General features: G+C 40.0%; 1 protein-coding gene across 1 annotated transcript; it reads left to right on the top strand.

Moving 5' to 3' along the window:
• Positions 1–657: 657 nt before the first annotated feature.
• On the top strand, positions 658–21,336 carry LOC124301573 (odorant receptor 94a-like). The gene is made up of 7 exons (XM_046756795.1): positions 658–678; positions 3,381–3,828; positions 4,821–5,109; positions 5,197–5,296; positions 20,595–20,705; positions 20,779–20,934; positions 21,011–21,336. The coding sequence occupies exons 1-7, from the start codon at positions 673–675 to the stop codon at positions 21,059–21,061; spliced, it is 1,161 nt and encodes a 386-aa protein (XP_046612751.1). The 5' UTR covers positions 658–672; the 3' UTR covers positions 21,062–21,336.
• Positions 21,337–23,032: the final 1,696 nt, after the last annotated feature.

Raw genomic sequence — 23,032 nt, 5'->3', positions numbered from 1 at the left:
TTTGCAATCTTGGCCAATCCCAAAAATCCACAAACCCGAATACCTGACTAATGATGAAAATTAACCAATCAGTGAGGTTCAAAACTCCTGTCTTTCAAATTTCTTTCTATCTATCAAATTCTGCAATTGACAAAAAATCAGTCTACCGTCAGGTTTTAAAATCGAAATGTCAACTAGCCCCTCAAGCAAAAAACTCAAACTAAATTAATTCGTAAACTTTGAATATCCTCCCCAACAAAACTGAAGGTATCTGTTCTAAGACTCTTTGGATTCGACATTATATTTGAATTGAACCCTATCGCGAATCCAAAACATTAAAATAATTCTATCGAAAAATTTGTATCTAGTATTTAGTGATGTTAAAATATAGAGGGTAGTTTCATTGAATGTTCTCAAAGAAGTGCAGATGATTTGTTTTTAAAAATAATTTCGCTCGAACTATAGTCACATAAAGACGGTGCCCATGTGTGTGACGCTACGTATGATATGGAGGGTTTAATGTCCTCATGAATTCGAAAAAAGACCAATCGGATTGTCTTCGTGTGCTCTATGATTGGGTTGCTTTCTGTGCCAATCGCCAATCACAATAGAGAGAGACAACTGTTCTCGGTTTCGCAACGTTTCAACTTGCAGTTCATCAAGAACCTTCGACTGCGACAAATCGACTCTACCATGCTGGTGAGGGATCGAGTTTCACTTTTTCAACACACGATTATTAGTTAAAAATAGTCTCATTATTTCGCCGTGAATAAAAAATAGAACATCAAAATTATTCATTTCTTTATTATACGGATTACATAAAAGAGTATGTAAATAATATCTAGTTTGTTCCACATAAAAAAAAAAATCATTTAAACATCAGGTGTCTGTGAAAATATACACGGTCTTTGTGTATTTAAATTTTTCTGATGTGTAGTTTTTAATTATCAAATGATCGCGAAGTATCAACATGTACTCGGTGAAGTTTAACTCGTTCTTTTTTTCGACTGCATCGCAATACGCTTAATCAATTACGGTTTTTAACCATCTTGCGCAAAAGACCCTAAAGTATTGTGAAGAAATAATCGAGTCCGCACATCAGTTGCTCAATTTCCTATGAAATAAAGAACGTCGTTTATCAAATCATTACGCTATGGGCACGTAATATCAGCAAAAATATTTATATATTCAGCGTATAGCCTACTGCTTTTTTTGGAAGGAAACTTTGGTATTTTGTAATGTGTGCAATTTGACGGTCGTCGCGTTTATTTTGAGATGGCTCAGTCAATCGTTTACTAGGGGAAGATCACCGGTTGTGGCCATAGTTTGCCTTTTCAGCCATAAATTTTGACCATATATATATATATATATATATATCAATGGAAAGCTAGAGACCTTAGGTAACTTCTGGTGAAAGAAGATATTTGATTTTTCCAAAAACAAAATAGTTATTTAAATTTTTGTCAAGTAGTCATTTTCGACCATCGAAAATTTTTTCACCCGTTGTAGCCACCCCTGGAAAATATCCTAAGAATGGAAAAAATATGAAATGAAACTCCACTAAATTTCAAGAAAAGGAAATTTTATTCATTTTCAAAGCTTTCAGTTGCAAAAAATAATAACAAGAAGTAGCGATTAAGCCGTCAGACAAAAAAAAAAAAAAAAAAAGAAAATGTAGGAATATGAAAATGGCAAATAAATGGAAATTGAATTATTCATCTTCCACATCGGTTTCGCAATGTTTGCAGGTGTAATAGCCGGCATGCATGTCAGCGCCTGCAATCGCACGAGGCTTAAGAACGTGTGAAGTGATTTTTCAATACCGTGTTTTATTTAATGAAGCCGTTAAAGTGAATTTAAAGTCGCCAAATCGAATGAATTTTTTTTCGTTCTTCTGACGGTTTAAATTTTTTTACAATTACATGCGGACAATTGGCCAACTTCATTTTTTAGAAGTCAGGTTATTCAAAAATTTTACAAAATTGTTCTCCTGTCCCTCCCCCCGGTTGAGGTTCAGCTCCCGTACATACATACATACATATATGCATACATCGAGATAACCTCCCCGATACCCTCATGGGGGTTATGTTAACATAAATAACGATATTAAACAGTTTTTTAGACAAATACGTCCCTTGAAGTGATGAAAAAGTGGGTGGCTACAACCGGTGACATTTTTGTGGCTACTACTGGAAAAAGCGGGGCTGTCGAAAAAAAAAACCAGCATATTTTCTGGTGCGAACTTTTTGCTTCAACCGATACACAATCACATAATATATTGTTTTCCATTTCCAAACATGATGTTACTCACCTGTTTGCAGTGACCGAGTGTAATTTGTCGCACTCTTAACACGATAAATATTTACATCAGCGTTGACTGACACGCACGAAACAATGTTACTGACCATAGCTAACTTATCGTACTGATGTTTTGACTTCGGTGCCAGCACGAAATCATCGTGCTTACATTGGGCACAAACGACAATTGTCATATCGACTGTATCTGCACCCTGTCGAAAATTATCCAAAGGTGGCAACCAGTGATCTTCCCCTGTTGAATTAAACTGACGAATCGTATGGCATTGACGATATTGAATGAAAAAAGAATTCGATTTGGTAAGTGTGTAAAAAATGTTATTTTGAACAAATTCATTCATTGAGTCATCGTTGAGTGAAATCCAATAAATCAATGAGATTTGTTGTCATTTTGAATTGATTGGATGCAAAAGATAGATATCCAAGCTGTTGTTCGTAATTACTGTATTAATTGTTTTTATTATTCTCACGGCAATTATCGTGGCTTGTGAAAAATACAGTAGAACTTCATTTATATCTTTGGGACTTGAACGGTTTTTTTTTCGTTTGAATATGTCAGATTTTCTTGGTATGTCTGGAAAGAATTAGAATCCTTTAGAATTTCACTCGGTTGTTATTCGCACTTCTGCGTCGTAATTGCCATACCATTCGGAAATATATAATTCATGTTTTACTGTAAATTAACTTGATCAATACTCAATGTGCAATTGACTCGCGATAAAACTAATAATGAGTACGAGCGGGTAGATTTGATTGTCGATTAGGGTGATGGAAAGTTTTGATTTTTGGTGGTTGAATTTGTGTTAACAAAGCAACTGTCAAAATACTCAAAATCCAAGATATTTATCTGTCTTTCATTTCACGCAAATCTATTGATAGGACTGATTCAAGATGCTCAGACTCAAGTGCAGATCAGTCAAGTTGAAATGAACTGCTCAACCTTATCCGAAGTACAAAACTTGAGAAATTTGTTAATTGTGGTTGAAAGTTTCGACGTTTGAAAAATTTGACACCGCTTTGAAAATTATTTCTAACGTCGATCGTGTGTAGATATTACCGTCACTTCCACCACCTTTTTCCAACAGGGGCATGAATTCACAGAAACAACCGATTTGCGAGCCGTTACCGAGCGCCTCTTGACCATGGTTGGCATTTGGCCGAAGAGTAAAACTAACTTTCGGTTTATTCTCAGTCTCGCTTACATGTTTATTCACGTGACTATGCAGTGGGCATACTTTGTAAGTCACATGGACGACCTTCAAGAAGTTACGGACATGTTGGCTGACGCCATTGTTTGCACGATGGTTGTCATAAAGCTACTGGTTTTTCACAAAAATCGAATATTGAGTGAGATGATCGATGCGATGAGCGAAGACTGTGAAAATAACAAGACTCGCTTAAGTCCAAGCGAGAAAAAAATATACGAATCGTGCAATTCGAAGGCAAAAACGTTTGTCAAAATTTTGGCATATGTGATCGGTTTCGGGGTTGTTGCTTGGTACGTCAGACCACTTCCGACAATGGCATTTGCAGGTAAGATTACCTTGCCGCGCTCAAGGGAAAATAATAATTTATTGTTTCATTCCGGACAAAACTAGCTGCACGGTGTGATTTGATGAATTTTATAAATCACATCATTCGAAAATATTTCGTTATCTGACGAGCATTTGATGTGGACACTCGGTATCCCCAAGATATTGCACTTTTTCAACATTGATGTACATATTATTGTTGTTTGAAAATACAACTGAACAATTGAAATCAGTGTTGAGGAAGCGGGGTGGGTAAAATCGATACCTTCACCGATATTGTTACAAGAGTGTCGTAGATTGAGTGTTAATCAAATTATTATCTTAGTGACTTAAGAAGATCTCTTCGATAATTCTGAAATAAGACGTAATGGATTGATTGAAAAGAAATATAAATCTCGAAGCTGTATTTCAGACCGCTTATAAACGTTTGAAAAGCTAGTAAATTCGTTCAATTTCACATTCAATTTCACCGCACAATGACTTATTGCAATCAGAAAACTATTTCTTACAATTCTCCTGGTATTCTTTTCTCTGCGATGCTGGCACATAAAACGTTTAATTTTACAACATTGCACCGATATTGATTATTATTATTATCCAAAAATGGAAATATTGAATGTGACTACTGGGCAAAAAGAAAATCTGATTCAGTGACTTTTCGGAAAATGGTTTTGTGAATGGACTAAAACACTGCAGGGTGAAATCGGACTAATCTTTTAGAGTTTCAACCATTTTGTTACGATTTGTAATTAACCATTTATATCTAAGTTTTTGTTGATAATCCCAGCATTTTTTAATTTTGTATATTTAGACAGATCTTCGTAGCTTACGAATACAATAATTTGATAAGTACCTAATGTACGACAAATCAGGAATAAAATTAATAAAACCGTCCATTTTTGCCAGCTAACCACCGCGAGAAGTAAATTTCTAAGATATCGATTCCGATCGAGAAATACGCACATTCAAAGTGAAAGAATGTCTCTCTTTCAGGGAATAGAAACGGTTCTACATCCCTGCTGTTACCGTTTCGTAATTATTTTTCTTTTGAAAGAACGGAAGTCTACATGTACGCTTTCGCGTATGTGTATCAAGTAGGGGCATCATGCCAGATATTTATTGGATTCGTGGGAACCCACGCGTTGCTTGTGTGTCTGATCATGCACATATGCGGGGAACTATCGGTATTATCAGACAAAATAATGAATCTGAAAAAGGACATGGAGAATGACCACGATCGTCGAATTCGAAAGATAATGATGCGACATGTACGTTTGATGTGGTAAGTTGGGATGATTCCATTATTATTCGAGTAAAGGAGGTGGTTATGGACGATCGTGACTGTATGATCATGAGGCAAAAATTTCAGGATGGCAAAGGAAATCGACACCTCGTTCAGCTTTGTTTTTTTAACTCAAGTGTTATGCTCTTCCATAATGATAGCTATCGCTGGATTCAACGTGATTATGGTAAGTAGTATATATATGACAGTTCTGGACCAAAACCCCCCCTAGCTCCCCCCTAGTTCCCCCCCAGCTCCCCCCCAGCTCCCCCCCAGCTCCCCCCCCCCCCCCCCCGACCCGCGGCGCACCCTCTCTCACGCCCCCCCCCCCCCCCCCCCCCGACCCGCGGCGCACCCTGTCTCACGCCCCCCCACCCCGGTCATTTTTGGTGGCTATTTCCATAGGATTTGACACACACACACACACTTACACACAAAAAATAATTCCTGTCGAGACTTGTTTGGCGCCGGAAAGCCACACATAAATCGGATAGGGTAAATACCCGCTAGATCTATTGAAAAAATTCCAGGAAATGACCCCTGTAGCAAGGTTTAAAATGGCGTTTTGAATGCTTTTAACAATTTTTTTATTTAACATCAATTACATTTAGTTTTCTTATTCTATTCTCAATTATCTTATTCTAAATTTTAATGAGTAAAATTATACATATTATTTTCAATATCCATATTAATTAAACATATTATTATTCCAAAATTGACTTATACCAATTTTTTAACAGTACCACTGATCGGATTATATTCAACAATGCGATCATGCAAGATCATGCAGTAGGCAGAAGTGAGTGGTGGGAACGTAGTGCTAGAGTCAAATTCCAATCGAATGTCCACAGGTCCAGTTTTCAATGTTTCGTTCTGCTTGGAGCAATCGATGACGATAAGGGGAGCTTGGTTTATAAATTCACGCCTCGATAGCAAAGGCTCAGCTTCTTTGTTATAGTAGCTCATTTGAAACCGAACATACATATCATAGAGAATGGCTGGGGATGTGCAGGCTCGGACTTGTTCGCTATCAAGAGTCGTAAAACCCCAAAACTGTGTGTACACATACCATCCGGTGAAGAGCAGGCAAGATAAGATTTTTCTTACACCAAACACTGTTCGCTACCTGCTTTTCGTTGACCGATTTTTCACACCACATGGCCCACGCTGCTTAAAGACTCATAAAACTCAAAAACTACATTAGGCGACGGTGGGTTCGTGGAGAGGGGGAGGGGAGGGGGTGAAAACCTGTTCCAACACGCTTTAAGGCAAGATGCAGCTGCGGAACTGGGTGACTTCAAACTGGCAGATAAACCGCAAAAATTTAGGGATGGTGGGAGGGGGACTGCGGACCCCATCGCCTCTGACGTCATTTTTTACATGAATTTCATCTTCTCTGCAGAGTCGGGAGGGTGATGAAGAGCGGGCAAGATAAGATTTTTCTGATACCAAACACTGTTCGCCACTCGCTTTTCGTTGACCGATTTTTCCCAACACATGGCCCACGCTGCTTAACGACTCATAAAACCCAAAAATTTAGGAATGGCGGGTCGGATAAAGGGCGGGCCCAGTCGTCTCTGACGTCATTTTTCCCTCCGAGATGCGCAGAACGCAGTGCGCACCGCATCTCTGACGTCATTTTACCCTCCGATATGCGCAGAACGCAGTGCGCACAGTTCCCAAATTCTTGCGATCTATCGGCCTATATACATATAAGCTCAACGCATCCTATGCAGACTCGTCAGTCTTACACGATACGTGCAAGTCAAAAGAGTTATACAAAGTTCAGCTTATATCAACGTCAAAGTCATGGCGGTCGAAGTGTATATGGGACTTGCGGAGCAGATGGAGAGGACGTACAATTTGCTGAGAGAGCAACCACCCGGAGAAGAGAATGACGCCGTCATCAATCATTGGGCTGATATCGGAATTGCGAATATCCAAGTTCTGCGCGATATTTCCATGCAACGAGGAACAACCGTTGGTGCGAAAATACGGATCCAACATACGATCGCACTCCTGCAATCTTGGGTGACGAAGATCAAGCAGTTGCAGCAGCGCACAGTGGTGACGGGTGGAAATATCGGTACTCCTGCGGGTGTACAATGGGACGACGTGGATAGCGCTTTTGCCAGCCGAATCAGAACGGGGGTTGTCACAAATCTCCGTCATAAAAATTTGGACGCCTTTCTGGACGATGTGCAGCGCGTCGTCACCGAGAAGTTGGAGCTGATACTGCGCGAGGAGGGAAATGTGAAGGTTAACCTCATATTATCGTGCAAATTCGAAAATGCCAAGCACGAAGAGATCTCCACTGAAGTTAAGAGTTTCAACACCTCCAACGTGGCGATTCTCCTCCCATCAAGCGATATAAATGGTTGGTTTATACGTGCACGGGATGATCTGCAGTCAAAGGTGGAAGATTTCGAGCAACGCGATTCCGGCTGGAGTATGATTGAGATCCTTAACCTCACTGTAAATATCAATCGCTACCAGCCTCTCGCCGCGGGAGCTTCAACATTCGTCGACCTGCCCCAAGACATTCAACGGAAGAGAGCGGTGATTAACGTGAGGAACGAGGACGAAAGATGCCTTCTCTGGTCCGTCACAGCAGCCCTCCACCCGGTCAACACCCACACCGATAGGACTCGCAACTATCGTCGATATATTTCCGAGTTGGACTGTACAGGTATCAATTTCCCTGCTACTCTACATGATGTGAAAAAGCTTGAGAGATTGAATAATTTGCGCATCAATGTATATGGTATAGAATCTCAAACTTTTTCGCATCATGCAAAATCAAATAAAAGCGTCATCGTGCCAATTTATTTGAGTAAAAATTTGCATAGCGTAAACATTGGCACGATTCATCTTCTAATGGTTGAGAGTAATCCGGAAGGCGATATGACTGGTGAGTTTGCACCGAGATTCCATTTTGCTTGGATTAAAGATCTTTCCCGATTGGTGAGCAAACAATTGTCTTATCATGATGGTCGACTGTTTTTATGTGACAATTGTTTGTGCCACTTTAGCGTGAAACACGCCTACGACAATCATCGACAAGATTGTATTATGCTAAATAAAGTACGCATGGAATTTCCCAAGTGTAAAGATTTAGTATTTTCCAATTTTCAAAACAAAGGCACCGTTCCGTTTGTCGTATACGCCGATCTCGAATGTATATTAGTCCCTGAACCTGTAGATGAATTTGAAACTCGTAAGACTTGTGAAATTCAAAAGCATATCCCGCACAGTGTAGCGTACTATGTACATTGCGCGTACGATGAGACTTTATCAGAGTTCCACGGTAAACGCGGTGTCGATTGCATAGATTGGTTTATGAAACAGCTTAAAGATTTATCAATTCAAGTAGAGTCACGCATCAAAAACATAATTCCGATGAAGTCTCTTACCCAAGTGCAACGCGATCGTCACATGCGCGCAAAGAATTGTTATATTTGTGAAAAACCGTTTACCCCTGAGGAGAAAAAGTGTTACGATCACTGTCACTTCACGGGTAAATATCGTGGTCCTGCTCATAATCGGTGTAATTTGAATTTCAGAGAGACGCACACAATTCCAATAGTTTTCCACAATTTGTCCGGTTACGATTCTCACTTTTTAATAAAATCCCTCGCGTCAACTTTTCCCGGTAAAATTACACTGCTACCCATAAATAAGGAAAAATATATATCCTTCACGAAACGCGTCGATGGAACAATGATGCACTTGAGATTCATCGATTCGTTCCGATTTATGGCTAGCAGCATCGATAAACTTTCCACATATTTGACCGATACCGATAAACACATAACACGCAAATTTTATAATAACCCGACTCAGTTCAGTTTGATGACCCGCAAAGGCGTTTTTCCCTATGAATACGTCGATTGTTGGGGGAAACTCGATGAACCGCGATTACCTGCAAAGAAGCATTTCTACTCGCGCCTCTGCGATGCAAATATTTCAGACATTGATTACGAGCACGCGAAAACTGTTTGGAGAGAATTCCATTTAGAGTCATTGGGGGGCTACTCAGATTTATATTTAAAGACCGATGTTCTTTTGCTTGCCGATATTTTCGAAAATTTCCGCGCTAGCTGCTTCAAAACATACAATTTAGATCCGTTGCACTACTACACTGCACCGGGGCTTGCTTTTGACGCGATGCTCAAGCATACTAATGTAAATTTGCAACTTTTAGACAACCCTGAAATGGTGTTATTTATTGAAAGAGCCATTCGAGGCGGCGTAGCGCAATGTTCCAATCGACACGCTCGGGCCAATAATAGATTCATGGGAACAGATTTTGATCCAAACAAAGCGGAATCGTATCTCACGTATTTTGATGTGAATAACCTGTACGGTGCAGCTATGAGCGTGCATTTACCAATCGGTTCGTTCGAGTGGGAATATCAGCACATCGATATAACGAACCATCCGGACGATTCGCCGATCGGTTACTTTCTGGAGGTAGATTTGGACTACCCTGTAGAACTCCACGAGGATCACAAAGACTTACCTCTTTGTCCCGAACATTTTACTCCTCCAGGTAGTAAAAATGCCAAACTCGCGACCACCCTTCACCCCAAAACAAAGTATATATTGCACTATAGAAATTTGAAACAGTGTTTGAGTTTAGGATTGAAATTAACGAAAGTGCATAGAATTTTGAAGTTTGCGCAATCTCCATGGCTCGAGCCTTACATCACGCTCAATACAGATATGCGTAAGCAATCTAGGAATGAATTTGAGAAAAACTTTTACAAACTCATGAATAACGCTGTGTTCGGCAAGACTATGGAGAATGTGCGAAATCATAAAGATGTTAAATTGGTTACAAAATGGGAGGGAAAAGGTGGTGCGAGAACGCTTATTGCCCGAGCAAACTTTCACAGCTGCACCGTATTTGACAGTGATATGGTTATCATTGAAATGAATCGTGTCAAAGTTCACTTCGCCAAACCTATTTACGTCGGCGCATCAATTCTAGATCTGTCAAAAATCTTTCTCTACGAATTCCACTATAATTATATTAAAACCAACTTTTCGAATAAACAGGCTAAATTGATGTATACCGACACAGACAGCCTTATTTATCAATTCAATGTGCCTAATATCTACGATATCATCAAACGTGATGTAGATACAATGTTTGACACCTCTGACTATCCGCCCGACAATGTGTATGGTATTCCCCTTAAAAACAAAAAACAACTAGGGCTAATGAAGGATGAAAATAATGGTAAAATTATGACAGAGTTTGTGGGACTGCGAGCAAAGCTGTACACATTTACTACGATGGGTGAGGATGGGGAAAAATATGACAGTGGCGTAAAAGTGAGTAAGCGTGCCAAGGGTGTAAGAAATTCATCGATAAATAGCATCACGTTTGATGATTATAAGCGCTGTCTGACGGCTTACCGAGAGTTGACTCTTCCACAGTGTTTAATACGCAGCAAAAAACACGAAGTAAGCACGATCGTACAAAAAAAATTGGCACTGAGTTGGCAGGATGACAAGCGGCAATTGATACCTGGACAGACTGACACCATACCTTGGGGGTTTGTCCCAGCCCCCCAATAGCTATAGGATAAACTGTAGACATAGAATTGATGTAAATATTTGATGTTTGACGCCTCGAACGATCTACGATATATTAATACGATACGATAATTTAATGGATTTGAAGTTTCAAAATGCGAATTCATATACTCGACAATTGTTTATTTATTTATTATTGATATATCAAGCAATTATTCATATTTATTCGTTTACCACGAGAAAAGTTTTCAGAAAATGAAAAAAAATTTTCAGGAAACGAAAAAAACTTTTCAGAAAATGAAAAAAACTTTTCAGAAAACGAAAAAAAGTTTTCAGAAAATGAAAAAAAGTTTTCCAAAAAATAAAATGTGTAATAATCGTATGGCAAAATTGCATATTATCATTATTATTATCACTATTATTATTATCATTATTATTATTATTATTATTATTATTTTCGTAGTACAGAGTATGGCACATGTGCGCACAAAGGAGATAAAATGTGGAAATATTTGTATATTCAAAATCTTTTATTGTAATTCGGAAAATACATACAAATTATGTTACATGTCTGTTTTATTCATCCAACTATTGTGCGAATTATCAAAACCCAACCACTTCACATAGAACAGATTCCCCCGTTTGCGTAACACTTTCTCCACAAGGTAGCCGTCGGGATATTTCACTTTGGTGAGCTCTTCCTCGTAGAAGCCCCCCTCGATGGGATGATCTTGATAATCGGTAAGTTTGTAGGTGGGTGGATTGGTATTTTTCACCTCACTCACGGTGAATATTTCTGTCGTCCAATTGGGTGTATAGCCTTTTTCGAATACATTCTTGTACTTGCTGATTCGAACTCGATCGCCTACACTGAATTTCCGCGCTCGATCACTTCGTTTGATTTGCCGAGGCTTGTACACGCTACGATACAGCTGTTTTTCATTATCCGTGCTAACATCCACCGGTTTCATCCGAATCGTGCGATGTTTGGTGTTGTTATAGGACTTCATTAAATCATCCAAAATATTAATCCACTTGTGAAATCCTAGGAGAGTAAACCACATCCACATTTTATTTTTTCAATGTTCGACTAAAAACGTTCGCATATCGACGCCTTTATGTTGCTGAGTGTCAAATACATGTTGATATTGTGCTGCATCATGAGGGCCTTCAATTTGCTGTTGTGAAATTCTTTGCATCGATCAACGTATAGATGTGCAGGTATACGGCTCTGGGTTAGCACAGATTTCATAGCAGCAGCCGCATCTTTCCCCCCACCACGGATGAGGATGAAACAAAAATGTGACAACGGTGTTAAAGTGGGTAAGCGTGTCAAGGATGCGAAAACTGCAACGATAAATAACATCACGTTTAATGATCATAAGAACCGTCTGAGGGGCTTACCAAGAGTTGATCAACCCCACAGTGCTTAATACATAGTAAAAAAATGCGAGGTTAGCTCCAATGTACTGAAAAATTGATCATGAGTTGACAAGACGGTAATATGCAACCGATACCTGGGCAAACAGGCACCAGAACTTGGAGGGTGTGCTGCAACCCCGCAATAAACTAGCCGCAGGCTGGAACTGAGGGCATAGAACCGTTGTAAATATATGCGTTTGACATCCATGGCGATAGTTCATGAGGCAGAGACGTTTCGCCGGCAATACGATATTGAGCAGATCGAAGTTTTAAAATTCGAATACCGTGTAAATTCATGTATTCATCAATTATTTATTTATTTATTATTAATATATTGAACAATTATTCATATTTATTCGTTTACCACGAGAAAAATTTTCAGAAAATGGAAAAAAGTTTCCAGAAAACGAAAAAAAGTTTTCAGAAAATGAAAAAAAGTTTCCAGAAAACGAAAAAAAGTTTTCCGAAAACTCTTTTCCCATTTGATTAACACGTAAAAAAAGTTTTCAGAAAATGAAAAAAAGTTATTATTATTATTATCATCATCATTATTATCATCATTTGAAGGCCTTTGATCACGGCAGGCGATGGTGGAGGTGCCCCCTGCTACCAGGGTCCGGCACTATCGACGTCGAGGCCACCTGCAGCCCTTCTCTTCCGCAGTCTAGGAGGACCGCGATCCTCGCCCCTTCCAAGGTCGTCGCAAGAACTGTCATTGCTCGCGAAGTAATGACCCCCGGATTTAGAGTTCGCATGATTGAGCTACGCATACGACGTCCTGGCGCGGAGCTTCGGGGCGGCTGTGTCCTAGCATTTCACAAGTGGACTAATATTTTGGCTGTGCCGCCCCGAAGCTCCGCGCCAGGACGTCGTATGCGTAGCTCAATCATGCGAACTCTAAATCCGGGGGTCATTACTTCGCGAGCAATGACAGTTCTTGCGACGACCTTGGAAGGGGCGAGGATCGCGGTCCTCCTAGACTGCGGAAGAGAAGGGCTGCAGGTGGCCTCGACGTCGATAGTGCCGGACCCTGGTAGCAGGGGGCACCTCCACCATCGCCTGCCGTGATCAAAGGCCTTCAAATGATGATAATAATGATGATGATAATAATAATAATAACTTTTTTTCATTTTCTGAAAACTTTTTTTACGTGTTAATCAAATGGGAAAAGAGTTTTCGGAAAACTTTTTTTCGTTTTCTGGAAACTTTTTTTCATTTTCTGAAAACTTTTTTTCGTTTTCTGGAAACTTTTTTCCATTTTCTGAAAATTTTTCTCGTGGTAAACGAATAAATATGAATAATTGTTCAATATATTAATAATAAATAAATAAATAATTGATGAATACATGAATTTACACGGTATTCGAATTTTAAAACTTCGATCTGCTCAATATCGTATTGCCGGCGAAACGTCTCTGCCTCATGAACTATCGCCATGGATGTCAAACGCATATATTTACAACGGTTCTATGCCCTCAGTTCCAGCCTGCGGCTAGTTTATTGCGGGGTTGCAGCACACCCTCCAAGTTCTGGTGCCTGTTTGCCCAGGTATCGGTTGCATATTACCGTCTTGTCAACTCATGATCAATTTTTCAGTACATTGGAGCTAACCTCGCATTTTTTTACTATGTATTAAGCACTGTGGGGTTGATCAACTCTTGGTAAGCCCCTCAGACGGTTCTTATGATCATTAAACGTGATGTTATTTATCGTTGCAGTTTTCGCATCCTTGACACGCTTACCCACTTTAACACCGTTGTCACATTTTTGTTTCATCCTCATCCGTGGTGGGGGGAAAGATGCGGCTGCTGCTATGAAATCTGTGCTAACCCAGAGCCGTATACCTGCACATCTATACGTTGATCGATGCAAAGAATTTCACAACAGCAAATTGAAGGCCCTCATGATGCAGCACAATATCAACATGTATTTGACACTCAGCAACATAAAGGCGTCGATATGCGAACGTTTTTAGTCGAACATTGAAAAAATAAAATGTGGATGTGGTTTACTCTCCTAGGATTTCACAAGTGGATTAATATTTTGGATGATTTAATGAAGTCCTATAACAACACCAAACATCGCACGATTCGGATGAAACCGGTGGATGTTAGCACGGATAATGAAAAACAGCTGTATCGTAGCGTGTACAAGCCTCGGCAAATCAAACGAAGTGATCGAGCGCGGAAATTCAGTGTAGGCGATCGAGTTCGAATCAGCAAGTACAAGAATGTATTCGAAAAAGGCTATACACCCAATTGGACGACAGAAATATTCACCGTGAGTGAGGTGAAAAATACCAATCCACCCACCTACAAACTTACCGATTATCAAGATCATCCCATCGAGGGGGGCTTCTACGAGGAAGAGCTCACCAAAGTGAAATATCCCGACGGCTACCTTGTGGAGAAAGTGTTACGCAAACGGGGGAATCTGTTCTATGTGAAGTGGTTGGGTTTTGATAATTCGCACAATAGTTGGATGAATAAAACAGACATGTAACATAATTTGTATGTATTTTCCGAATTACAATAAAAGATTTTGAATATACAAATATTTCCACATTTTATCTCCTTTGTGCGCACATGTGCCATACTCTGTACTACGAAAATAATAATAATAATAATAATAATAATGATAATAATAATAGTGATAATAATAATGATAATATGCAATTTTGCCATACGATTATTACACATTTTATTTTTTGGAAAACTTTTTTTCATTTTCTGAAAACTTTTTTTCGTTTTCTGAAAAGTTTTTTTCATTTTCTGAAAAGTTTTTTTCGTTTCCTGAAAATTTTTTTTCATTTTCTGAAAACTTTTCTCGTGGTAAACGAATAAATATGAATAATTGCTTGATATATCAATAATAAATAAATAAACAATTGTCGAGTATATGAATTCGCATTTTGAAACTTCAAATCCATTAAATTATCGTATCGTATTAATATATCGTAGATCGTTCGAGGCGTCAAACATCAAATATTTACATCAATTCTATGTCTACAGTTTATCCTATAGCTATTGGGGGGCTGGGACAAACCCCCAAGGTATGGTGTCAGTCTGTCCAGGTATCAATTGCCGCTTGTCATCCTGCCAACTCAGTGCCAATTTTTTTTGTACGATCGTGCTTACTTCGTGTTTTTTGCTGCGTATTAAACACTGTGGAAGAGTCAACTCTCGGTAAGCCGTCAGACAGCGCTTATAATCATCAAACGTGATGCTATTTATCGATGAATTTCTTACACCCTTGGCACGCTTACTCACTTTTACGCCACTGTCATATTTTTCCCCATCCTCACCCATCGTAGTAAATGTGTACAGCTTTGCTCGCAGTCCCACAAACTCTGTCATAATTTTACCATTATTTTCATCCTTCATTAGCCCTAGTTGTTTTTTGTTTTTAAGGGGAATACCATACACATTGTCGGGCGGATAGTCAGAGGTGTCAAACATTGTATCTACATCACGTTTGATGATATCGTAGATATTAGGCACATTGAATTGATAAATAAGGCTGTCTGTGTCGGTATACATCAATTTAGCCTGTTTATTCGAAAAGTTGGTTTTAATATAATTATAGTGGAATTCGTAGAGAAAGATTTTTGACAGATCTAGAATTGATGCGCCGACGTAAATAGGTTTGGCGAAGTGAACTTTGACACGATTCATTTCAATGATAACCATATCACTGTCAAATACGGTGCAGCTGTGAAAGTTTGCTCGGGCAATAAGCGTTCTCGCACCACCTTTTCCCTCCCATTTTGTAACCAATTTAACATCTTTATGATTTCGCACATTCTCCATAGTCTTGCCGAACACAGCGTTATTCATGAGTTTGTAAAAGTTTTTCTCAAATTCATTCCTAGATTGCTTACGCATATCTGTATTGAGCGTGATGTAAGGCTCGAGCCATGGAGATTGCGCAAACTTCAAAATTCTATGCACTTTCGTTAATTTCAATCCTAAACTCAAACACTGTTTCAAATTTCTATAGTGCAATATATACTTTGTTTTGGGGTGAAGGGTGGTCGCGAGTTTGGCATTTTTACTACCTGGAGGAGTAAAATGTTCGGGACAAAGAGGTAAGTCTTTGTGATCCTCGTGGAGTTCTACAGGGTAGTCCAAATCTACCTCCAGAAAGTAACCGATCGGCGAATCGTCCGGATGGTTCGTTATATCGATGTGCTGATATTCCCACTCGAACGAACCGATTGGTAAATGCACGCTCATAGCTGCACCGTACAGGTTATTCACATCAAAATACGTGAGATACGATTCCGCTTTGTTTGGATCAAAATCTGTTCCCATGAATCTATTATTGGCCCGAGCGTGTCGATTGGAACATTGCGCTACGCCGCCTCGAATGGCTCTTTCAATAAATAACACCATTTCAGGGTTGTCTAAAAGTTGCAAATTTACATTAGTATGCTTGAGCATCGCGTCAAAAGCAAGCCCCGGTGCAGTGTAGTAGTGCAACGGATCTAAATTGTATGTTTTGAAGCAGCTAGCGCGGAAATTTTCGAAAATATCGGCAAGCAAAAGAACATCGGTCTTTAAATATAAATCTGAGTAGCCCCCCAATGACTCTAAATGGAATTCTCTCCAAACAGTTTTCGCGTGCTCGTAATCAATGTCTGAAATATTTGCATCGCAGAGGCGCGAGTAGAAATGCTTCTTTGCAGGTAATCGCGGTTCATCGAGTTTCCCCCAACAATCGACGTATTCATAGGGAAAAACGCCTTTGCGGGTCATCAAACTGAACTGAGTCGGGTTATTATAAAATTTGCGTGTTATGTGTTTATCGGTATCGGTCAAATATGTGGAAAGTTTATCGATGCTGCTAGCCATAAATCGGAACGAATCGATGAATCTCAAGTGCATCATTGTTCCATCGACGCGTTTCGTGAAGGATATATATTTTTCCTTATTTATGGGTAGCAGTGTAATTTTACCGGGAAAAGTTGACGCGAGGGATTTTATTAAAAAGTGAGAATCGTAACCGGACAAATTGTGGAAAACTATTGGAATTGTGTGCGTCTCTCTGAAATTCAAATTACACCGATTATGAGCAGGACCACGATATTTACCCGTGAAGTGACAGTGATCGTAACACTTTTTCTCCTCAGGGGTAAACGGTTTTTCACAAATATAACAATTCTTTGCGCGCATGTGACGATCGCGTTGCACTTGGGTAAGAGACTTCATCGGAATTATGTTTTTGATGCGTGACTCTACTTGAATTGATAAATCTTTAAGCTGTTTCATAAACCAATCTATGCAATCGACACCGCGTTTACCGTGGAACTCTGATAAAGTCTCATCGTACGCGCAATGTACATAGTACGCTACACTGTGCGGGATATGCTTTTGAATTTCACAAGTCTTACGAGTTTCAAATTCATCTACAGGTTCAGGGACTAATATACATTCGAGATCGGCGTATACGACAAACGGAACGGTGCCTTTGTTTTGAAAATTGGAAAATACTAAATCTTTACACTTGGGAAATTCCATGCGTACTTTATTTAGCATAATACAATCTTGTCGATGATTGTCGTAGGCGTGTTTCACGCTAAAGTGGCACAAACAATTGTCACATAAAAACAGTCGACCATCATGATAAGACAATTGTTTGCTCACCAATCGGGAAAGATCTTTAATCCAAGCAAAATGGAATCTCGGTGCAAACTCACCAGTCATATCGCCTTCCGGATTACTCTCAACCATTAGAAGATGAATCGTGCCAATGTTTACGCTATGCAAATTTTTACTCAAATAAATTGGCACGATGACGCTTTTATTTGATTTTGCATGATGCGAAAAAGTTTGAGATTCTATACCATATACATTGATGCGCAAATTATTCAATCTCTCAAGCTTTTTCACATCATGTAGAGTAGCAGGGAAATTGATACCTGTACAGTCCAACTCGGAAATATATCGACGATAGTTGCGAGTCCTATCGGTGTGGGTGTTGACCGGGTGGAGGGCTGCTGTGACGGACCAGAGAAGGCATCTTTCGTCCTCGTTCCTCACGTTAATCACCGCTCTCTTCCGTTGAATGTCTTGGGGCAGGTCGACGAATGTTGAAGCTCCCGCGGCGAGAGGCTGGTAGCGATTGATATTTACAGTGAGGTTAAGGATCTCAATCATACTCCAGCCGGAATCGCGTTGCTCGAAATCTTCCACCTTTGACTGCAGATCATCCCGTGCACGTATAAACCAACCATTTATATCGCTTGATGGGAGGAGAATCGCCACGTTGGAGGTGTTGAAACTCTTAACTTCAGTGGAGATCTCTTCGTGCTTGGCATTTTCGAATTTGCACGATAATATGAGGTTAACCTTCACATTTCCCTCCTCGCGCAGTATCAGCTCCAACTTCTCGGTGACGACGCGCTGCACATCGTCCAGAAAGGCGTCCAAATTTTTATGACGGAGATTTGTGACAACCCCCGTTCTGATTCGGCTGGCAAAAGCGCTATCCACGTCGTCCCATTGTACACCCGCAGGAGTACCGATATTTCCACCCGTCACCACTGTGCGCTGCTGCAACTGCTTGATCTTCGTCACCCAAGATTGCAGGAGTGCGATCGTATGTTGGATCCGTATTTTCGCACCAACGGTTGTTCCTCGTTGCATGGAAATATCGCGCAGAACTTGGATATTCGCAATTCCGATATCAGCCCAATGATTGATGACGGCGTCATTCTCTTCTCCGGGTGGTTGCTCTCTCAGCAAATTGTACGTCCTCTCCATCTGCTCCGCAAGTCCCATATACACTTCGACCGCCATGACTTTGACGTTGATATAAGCTGAACTTTGTATAACTCTTTTGACTTGCACGTATCGTGTAAGACTGACGAGTCTGCATAGGATGCGTTGAGCTTATATGTATATAGGCCGATAGATCGCAAGAATTTGGGAACTGTGCGCACTGCGTTCTGCGCATATCGGAGGGTAAAATGACGTCAGAGATGCGGTGCGCACTGCGTTCTGCGCATCTCGGAGGGAAAAATGACGTCAGAGACGACTGGGCCCGCCCTTTATCCGACCCGCCATTCCTAAATTTTTGGGTTTTATGAGTCGTTAAGCAGCGTGGGCCATGTGTTGGGAAAAATCGGTCAACGAAAAGCGAGTGGCGAACAGTGTTTGGTATCAGAAAAATCTTATCTTGCCCGCTCTTCATCACCCTCCCGACTCTGCAGAGAAGATGAAATTCATGTAAAAAATGACGTCAGAGGCGATGGGGTCCGCAGTCCCCCTCCCACCATCCCTAAATTTTTGCGGTTTATCTGCCAGTTTGAAGTCACCCAGTTCCGCAGCTGCATCTTGCCTTAAAGCGTGTTGGAACAGGTTTTCACCCCCTCCCCTCCCCCTCTCCACGAACCCACCGTCGCCTAATGTAGTTTTTGAGTTTTATGAGTCTTTAAGCAGCGTGGGCCATGTGGTGTGAAAAATCGGTCAACGAAAAGCAGGTAGCGAACAGTGTTTGGTGTAAGAAAAATCTTATCTTGCCTGCTCTTCACCGGATGGTATGTGTACACACAGTTTTGGGGTTTTACGACTCTTGATAGCGAACAAGTCCGAGCCTGCACATCCCCAGCCATTCTCTATGATATGTATGTTCGGTTTCAAATGAGCTACTATAACAAAGAAGCTGAGCCTTTGCTATCGAGGCGTGAATTTATAAACCAAGCTCCCCTTATCGTCATCGATTGCTCCAAGCAGAACGAAACATTGAAAACTGGACCTGTGGACATTCGATTGGAATTTGACTCTAGCACTACGTTCCCACCACTCACTTCTGCCTACTGCATGATCTTGCATGATCGCATTGTTGAATATAATCCGATCAGTGGTACTGTTAAAAAATTGGTATAAGTCAATTTTGGAATAATAATATGTTTAATTAATATGGATATTGAAAATAATATGTATAATTTTACTCATTAAAATTTAGAATAAGATAATTGAGAATAGAATAAGAAAACTAAATGTAATTGATGTTAAATAAAAAAATTGTTAAAAGCATTCAAAACGCCATTTTAAACCTTGCTACAGGGGTCATTTCCTGGAATTTTTTCAATAGATCTAGCGGGTATTTACCCTATCCGATTTATGTGTGGCTTTCCGGCGCCAAACAAGTCTCGACAGGAATTATTTTTTGTGTGTAAGTGTGTGTGTGTGTGTCAAATCCTATGGAAATAGCCACCAAAAATGACCGGGGTGGGGGGGCGTGAGACAGGGTGCGCCGCGGGTCGGGGGGGGGGGGGGGGGGGGCGTGAGAGAGGGTGCGCCGCGGGTCGGGGGGGGGGGGGGGGGGGGGAGCTGGGGGGGAGCTGGGGGGGAGCTGGGGGGGAACTAGGGGGGAGCTAGGGGGGGTTTTGGTCCAGAACTGTCATATATATACTACTATGGTAAGTTGAAGGCGCTGGTTGTTTTTCACTTGAAACGAGAAGTAATTTTTTTAAGTACGTGGCAAATGACGACGGGATCTCATTTTTTCTGCAGAATTCCGAAAGCAATCAAAAGACCGCTTTGGCAACTTTTGTTTTCTTCGAGGCTTCGGTACTGGTTGATTTGTACGGTTATTGCTTCGTCGGCGAATTTTTGATAATTGAGGTGAGGCTACTTGAGCTTTCATCGAAAGAAATCTGAATTGAATAAATCCCGGTAACAAGGAATTCATTTCTAGAGCGAACGCGTTTCCGATGCCGTTTATCATTGTGGTTGGTACGAGATGCCGCCATCCCAGGCGAGAGACTTGATCTTAGTCATGGCCAGAGCTCAAAAGCCACTTCATCTCACCGTCGGGAAGTTTTTTGTCTTCTCTTCAGCAAACTTTGCCGAAGTAAGTGGATTGTATATTCAAGCACATGATGTTCCACATGTAACCCATGATTGTCAACGTGACGAATGCCTTGCAGATAGTCAAGACATCAATGGCATATTTATCATTGCTCCGAGCTCTAGCGTGAGCGAGTTTCTTCAATGAATCAGAGAATAACCAGTTCACGTTTGAATTTGTCTTCAACACTTGACGCATGAACTCGTTTGATCGCGTTCCGTTGGAAGTGGAACTTTCATTGGGATCGAGCACGGAGAGTATGCCAGTAATAAGGATCACTCGCTTATGTCACTGTACTGTATCTTATTTTAATTACAAGCGATATTGATTCGATGTAATGAAACCAAATGATTCGTCACAATTTGTAACTTGACAAGCGATGTATTCATATCTTCCGCAGTACCATAAATTACACTATAATTAAATCTTGACAATCGTGTGTTCTTTGTCATAACACCTACTCTGTATGAGGGTGTTCCGTTTAGTAGCAACATTTTTCCCCGTCACTGAAAAACTTGTTGCATGTACCAAGAATAGAATCATCAAATTTTAAATGGTCGCTCTTGGATCTCGAAGTTTTCCCATTCGATTAACACGAGGAAGATTTTGTTACGGGCTGGATTGACACTAACTATTATTTATTTAAGACAAAACCAACTCGCCATAATAACTTGAGGGTCGTACTAAGACAAAGTTCTTGGACACGGTTTACCTTGGATGAATGCGGAGTTTTCCTCTTTAGCTCGTATCGGGAGCAGATGAGCTTGTGAAATAAAAGTTGTCGCTTACCTTCAGTCGATTTTGATTATTCGGGCTGTGGGCGGATCTGCGTGCTCGACGATGACCGTTTATGATATGAATTAACGCTGTTTATGTACGATTGCTTTAGTTACGGCAGCTCAAGGTTTTTGTGAAAGTGTTTTCAAGAGAAAGAAGGATAGTTTACCAATGCCAAACGGGCGCCGGTGAATATATTAAAATGGATACGGAGATAGTTTAATAGATTTGCCAGGTAGATCTACGCACGTTGAAAGGTTGTTAATTAAATTGAGTTACAATTAAACGCAATTATTAGGCCAAACTCAGTTTTGACTAAATTGAAACTATAACGTCTGAATGTCGTTATGAAAATAATATTATTCAATCGTATTAGATAATTGTTATGGAAAAATAATATAACTCAATGGTATTCGAAGCACGGAATTTGTTTAGAGTTTTCAATTCGTCAAGATCTTAGAATTTCCGTCAACTACTCTGATCGAAAGTCGAAGAAGAACTTTTTCGTTCAAGAGATAATTTCGAACTATCTTGTTAAGAGATTTTTTATGAACTGCTCTATTCAGAATATTTTTTGTTAAACTGTTCTAGTTTTTGTTTATATCGCACTTCCTGATTGGTTCCTTTCATTTTTACGGAAGTTAGGCCAATGAGAAGGTTTCAAGTATACAATGTATAGATAATATTTTTCTCCTTCATTATTATTAAAATTATTTTGTTCTGTAAGAGAAAAGATAAAAGAAGACCAGCCGCGCAAGCGGTTGAAGAAAATGAAACAAAATCGCGTAATATCAAGAATAGGTATGAAATAATTTGGAATGCACCTAATATCTAGGGACAGAGAGCATCGAGGATGTGATAATGTCAGTCTTTTTAAATTGTCACGACACATCGTCACCGAAATTAAATTTTTTATGAATACCTTGTTTGAGTTTTTGTTGCGAAGTCAATAGTCGACCAACTGCAGAATTTTCAGTTAAAGAACGAGAGATTCGTAATACGTAGATACCTGTCTTAGATGGTTTTATGTAGAATTTTTTCTCACGTGAAATCATTGTCATTAATACAGGCACATAGGAAATCAAATTCATGTTTCTTTAAATTTTGCACCCTTATGAAATTTCTATAATGGATTTTTTTTCTACAAATACCAGACCGACACAGCTGAGGATATTAAGGTGAAGAAAATCTAGATACGAAATCAAAAACATTCATGTAGAGATAAATGCTCGTAGCAGCAAGACAGCAAGTGGCGATCGATCATCATACTCCTATGGATATTATTTTACCATATGATCAAGGGTGGTACCTCGACGTAATTTAG

Source organism: Neodiprion virginianus, chromosome 3, assembly GCF_021901495.1.
Source record: "Neodiprion virginianus isolate iyNeoVirg1 chromosome 3, iyNeoVirg1.1, whole genome shotgun sequence".
Classification (NCBI taxonomy): Eukaryota; Metazoa; Arthropoda; class Insecta; order Hymenoptera; family Diprionidae; genus Neodiprion; species Neodiprion virginianus.
This window is presented reverse-complemented; position numbering and strand designations above follow the sequence as displayed.

What these genes read in the sequence shown, in the direction of transcription:
- LOC124301573 (XM_046756795.1), top strand. An exon ending in TCCGACAATGGCATTTGCAG is followed by an intron (nt 3,829 to 4,820) that starts GTAAGATTACCT and finishes TCTCTCTTTCAG; the next exon opens with GGAATAGAAACGGTTCTACA. An exon ending in CGACATGTACGTTTGATGTG is followed by an intron (nt 5,110 to 5,196) that starts GTAAGTTGGGAT and finishes CAAAAATTTCAG; the next exon opens with GATGGCAAAGGAAATCGACA.